This window comes from Hibiscus syriacus, unplaced genomic scaffold (assembly GCF_006381635.1).
Source record: "Hibiscus syriacus cultivar Baekdansim isolate YM2019G1 unplaced genomic scaffold, ASM638163v2 tig00110160_pilon, whole genome shotgun sequence".
Lineage (NCBI taxonomy): Eukaryota > Viridiplantae > Streptophyta > Magnoliopsida > Malvales > Malvaceae > Hibiscus > Hibiscus syriacus.
The window spans coordinates 2,681,576-2,685,389 of NW_024062608.1; the positions used below are offsets into that span (position 1 = coordinate 2,681,576).

The 3,814-nt window shown below is 35.7% G+C and overlaps 1 protein-coding gene across 1 annotated transcript; it reads right to left on the reverse strand.

Annotated features, from left to right (window-relative positions):
• Positions 1 to 1,296: 1,296 nt before the first annotated feature.
• Positions 1,297 to 3,302, reverse strand: LOC120216521. The gene is made up of 7 exons (XM_039213913.1): positions 3,245 to 3,302; positions 3,008 to 3,074; positions 2,833 to 2,907; positions 2,586 to 2,649; positions 2,468 to 2,495; positions 2,006 to 2,152; positions 1,297 to 1,441 (listed from the first exon to the last, which is right to left on the reverse strand). The coding sequence occupies exons 2-7, from the start codon at positions 3,056 to 3,058 to the stop codon at positions 1,297 to 1,299; spliced, it is 510 nt and encodes a 169-aa protein (XP_039069844.1). The 5' UTR covers positions 3,059 to 3,074; positions 3,245 to 3,302.
• Between the last annotated feature and the right edge of the window lie 512 nt (positions 3,303 to 3,814).

A 3,814-nucleotide genomic window follows, 5' to 3' on the forward strand; every position in this document is an offset into this window, starting at 1 on the left:
AAAAAACAACATCATCAGATCCATGGCCATAAAGGAAAGAAATCATTGAAAAAGAAGAAGACAAGCATATATAAATTAACCATAAGCAAAGAAGAAGAAATAAAAGAGGAGGAAAAATTGCCAAGAAATGACACTACATTTAGGGTTAAGAAAGGGGAAATGTTGGCTAAAAAGAATATCCTAGCCATAAGCAATAAAGCCCATTTTTATATCCAACAATATTGCTTGGCAGATCAACACTAGGAGTTTAATCCAACAATGGTAAACGGGGCAAAACAATTAACTGAATAACAAATTCAATTAACCTAAGAACAAACTTCATCCAGCTGGCACAACGGCCCAAAGCAATGCTAACATTTTAACACTCTTATTGTTATCGATCTTCATTTTTTGTTTAAAAATGGGTAAACTATATGAGAAATTAACAGCTGCTATGAACCATGTGTAACATCTTTCACTACAGCAAAACAGAGTTTTAGCGGTGCTTTTTTAGTCTTATAGCGGCGTTTTTAAACGCCGCTAAAAGTATTTACGGCGATAGGAAAAACGCTGCAAGAAGCGCCGCTAAAGTTAGCGGCGTTTGAGAACAAAAAACGCCGCAATAGGTCAATATCTATTACGGCATTTTTTGAACAAACGCCGCAAAAAGTCGATATCTATAGCGGCGTTTCTGGAATAAACGCCGCAAAAAGTTATGATATATAGCGGCGTTTCTAGAAAAAACGCCGCAAAATGTCAGATCTATAGCGACGTTTTTGGATACAAACGCCGCAAAAGATAAGACCTATACTGGCATTTTTAGAACAAACGCCGCAAAAGGTCAGACCTATAGTGGCGTTTTTGGACACAAACGCCGCAAAATGTCAGACCTATAGCGGCGTTTTTGGACACAAACGCCGCAAAAGGTCAGATATATAGCGGCATTTTTTGATACAAACGCCGCAAAAGGTCAGATCTATAGCGGCGTTTTTGGACACAAACGTCGCAAAAGGTCGGATATATAGCGGCGTTTTTTGATACAAACGCCGCTAATTACCATTCTTTAGCTAAGATTAATTGATATTTTGCATATTTCATTTTTGTTATACATCACCTAAATTCAATATCATGTAATTTTATATAAATTTTAACAACAAAATAAATTAAAATTTATAAACATTAAAATTAAATGTAATATAGCTTTGATGTTCATTACATCGAAAATATTGAGTTCAAGTCCACATATGGAAAGAAAAATAAATTAGTATGCATATAATATAAGCTACAAATGCCATTTGGCTGGATTCCTGGCCTAAGCTATTCCAAATTTTCTTGGAGATTCAACTTCTGCAACTCCTCCCATTTTTCTTTGTCTGCAACCATTTTCAAGGCCATTTTCCGCACTGTTCCTGTGACAAGAAATGCTGCTTTAAGATTGGCACAGCCTTCATAGCAAGCTCTACTTTACAAGAAAGGAAACCATCTATATCAATATCATTTATAAGAATTAGATCAATATTCAAATACAGTATAAGATGAAACAAATAACTTGTCTCCATAATTGTTCATTTTAAACAGCATCAACCAGAACACCTTCACCAAAAGTAATATGTGGAAGTTAATAAAATTTTTAAACTAACATAAAAAGGGAATATATGGTTGTACCAAGCAGAAACAAAAACGTGGAAGCCAAGGACCTGCTAGTCTAGTACCACAATAGTGTTACTCCAACTCATTATACGACAAAATTACACCCAAAATCTCCATACTACTGCATTCACACTTTTGCAGAGAAAGAATTTAAAACAACCTCCGGGTTAAGATTATTTTCTTATTTTGACATACTGCCTTACCTAGTACCTCTTGGTAAGCCGGCCCTATTGCTAACTGCTAAATGAGCTTGATAGTACTTAGTTGCCAATGGTCTAATCCAGATAAGTTGCTCATCAAATGAACAATTAGAATATACAGGAACTAAATTCTAACAAAACCCCAAATGCCACACCCATGTTTTAATAATAGTAACCAGTTTAAACAAGGAAAAAACGCTAATAGGCATTTGGTAAAATTAATATCATAGAGGACGTTGATCAATATCATACCATCGCCAGAAGAGAAAGCCTTGCATGACTTTTGCATGATAGTCTCCGACTGAATGCTAGAGATGACATCCCTGCACATAAGAAAAGCTGTCAGGGGAAAGAAGTGCCAAGGAGCGGTAAACTGATCTAAAGAACAAAAAAAGCACGGGCATTGGAATTTCCTTTCTAATTTCCCTGCCTAATATAGTTTCTGGATAAACAAAAATGAGGTGGACTAATTAACACTGAAATGGACCTTCTGGTAATGATAGATATGCTAATCACCCTACATAAATCATATCACTCCTGCAGTTCACTCATATCCTCACCGTGATAAGAAATGACAAACAAGTGACAGTACAATTCCAAAAATTGATGTGGGTTACAAAAGTTCACTACCAACTAACCTTGTCTTTGTCAAGCCAGCAGAAGAGCCTGAAATAATGAAGAAATAATTTCAATTAATAACAACGACAATCAACAGAATTTTACCAAAATGAGAACAAAACAAAGCCAAAGATTTACCTGGTAGAACAAGATGAGAGAAGTTGCGGACATGGACAATTCCCCTCGGTTGAAGAAACATAATCTGTTCAAACACTTAAATTTAATTCTCGTGAGAATGGTTACCAATGTATGATAAAAATCCAAACATCTTCTACATAAATTAAAGGTTTAATAGCAACAAATAACAACATCAATAAAAATTCAAGAGAAACCGAACCACTAGCATGGTTATCGAATCATATTCAATTTCAACTGAACTATTTACCTCTTTTCCAACATTTGAAGACACTCTAGATGCTGAAACGCTCGGCCGAATCACCTGCAAGGACTTCCCTAATACCTGTAAAAGAAATGGAAAAAACAATTCAATAAAATCCAAGTGCTTTATCCTTTAGCTGAATAAACCACAATTAAAATAAAAAGAGGTTAACAGTTCTAACCGAAGCTGATGAACCTCCGGTCGCAACTTTTCTCCTTAAAGCGCCCAACATCACCGCTGTCCAGAAGCTAAACGCAAAACTCAATAATCTAAAGGAGAAATCAAATAATAATTTATAACATAATAGATAGTCAGATATAACTGCGTGGATCTGAATCTAAACATTGAATACAAATGAAAAGGGCAATAATGAGAGGCGAAGAAAAAATTATATATGGAAGAGAGGTTTAACTTAAACCTGATTTCTGCAGACAAATATGAGAGTCCTCGAATACACTGTGATTTGCTAAAGAAAAAAGAAAATATCTAACAAGTTTTTTTTTTTGGTTTCTTTCTTCGACAGTGAGGGAGAGAAACAGTGAATATCATGCCAAATACCTCGCGATTAACAACAAAAATGGGCAATGTTTTTCGATAACGTCATGCCAAACAGTTCTAGACTGAAGACAACTTTGCATTTGCAACCTTTTTTGTAGTGAGAATTTGTTTGAACGAAGTGTTGAGAAGAAGAGCCCCCCATTGGAGAAGAAGCAGCAGATGGGTTTGAGTAAACGGCGGGAATGAAAAAATAGGTGAAGGGAAAAAAATGAAAAAGGGTTAAAGGGGTCTTAAAACTGTAAATTTGCGGTACAAACGCCACTAAAGTACAAGTCTTTTGCGGCGTTTGTATAAAAACGCCACTAGCGTATGAGTCTTTTGCGGCGTTTGTATAAAAACGCCACTAGCGTACGAGTCTTTTGCGGCATTTTTATAAAAACGCCACTAAAGTACAAGTCTATAGCGACGTTTGTAAACAAAAACGCCACTA

What these genes read in the sequence shown, in the direction of transcription:
- LOC120216521 (XM_039213913.1), bottom strand. Translation starts at nt 3,058, where the DNA reads ATGTTGGGCGCTTTAAGGAGAAAAGTTGCGACCGGAGGTTCATCAGCT. An exon ending in CCGGAGGTTCATCAGCTTCG is followed by an intron (nt 2,908 to 3,007) that starts GTTAGAACTGTT and finishes TTTCTTTTACAG; the next exon opens with GTATTAGGGAAGTCCTTGCA. An exon ending in TTTTTTCCTTGTTTAAACTG is followed by an intron (nt 1,442 to 2,005) that starts GTTACTATTATT and finishes TTTCTTGTAAAG; the next exon opens with TAGAGCTTGCTATGAAGGCT.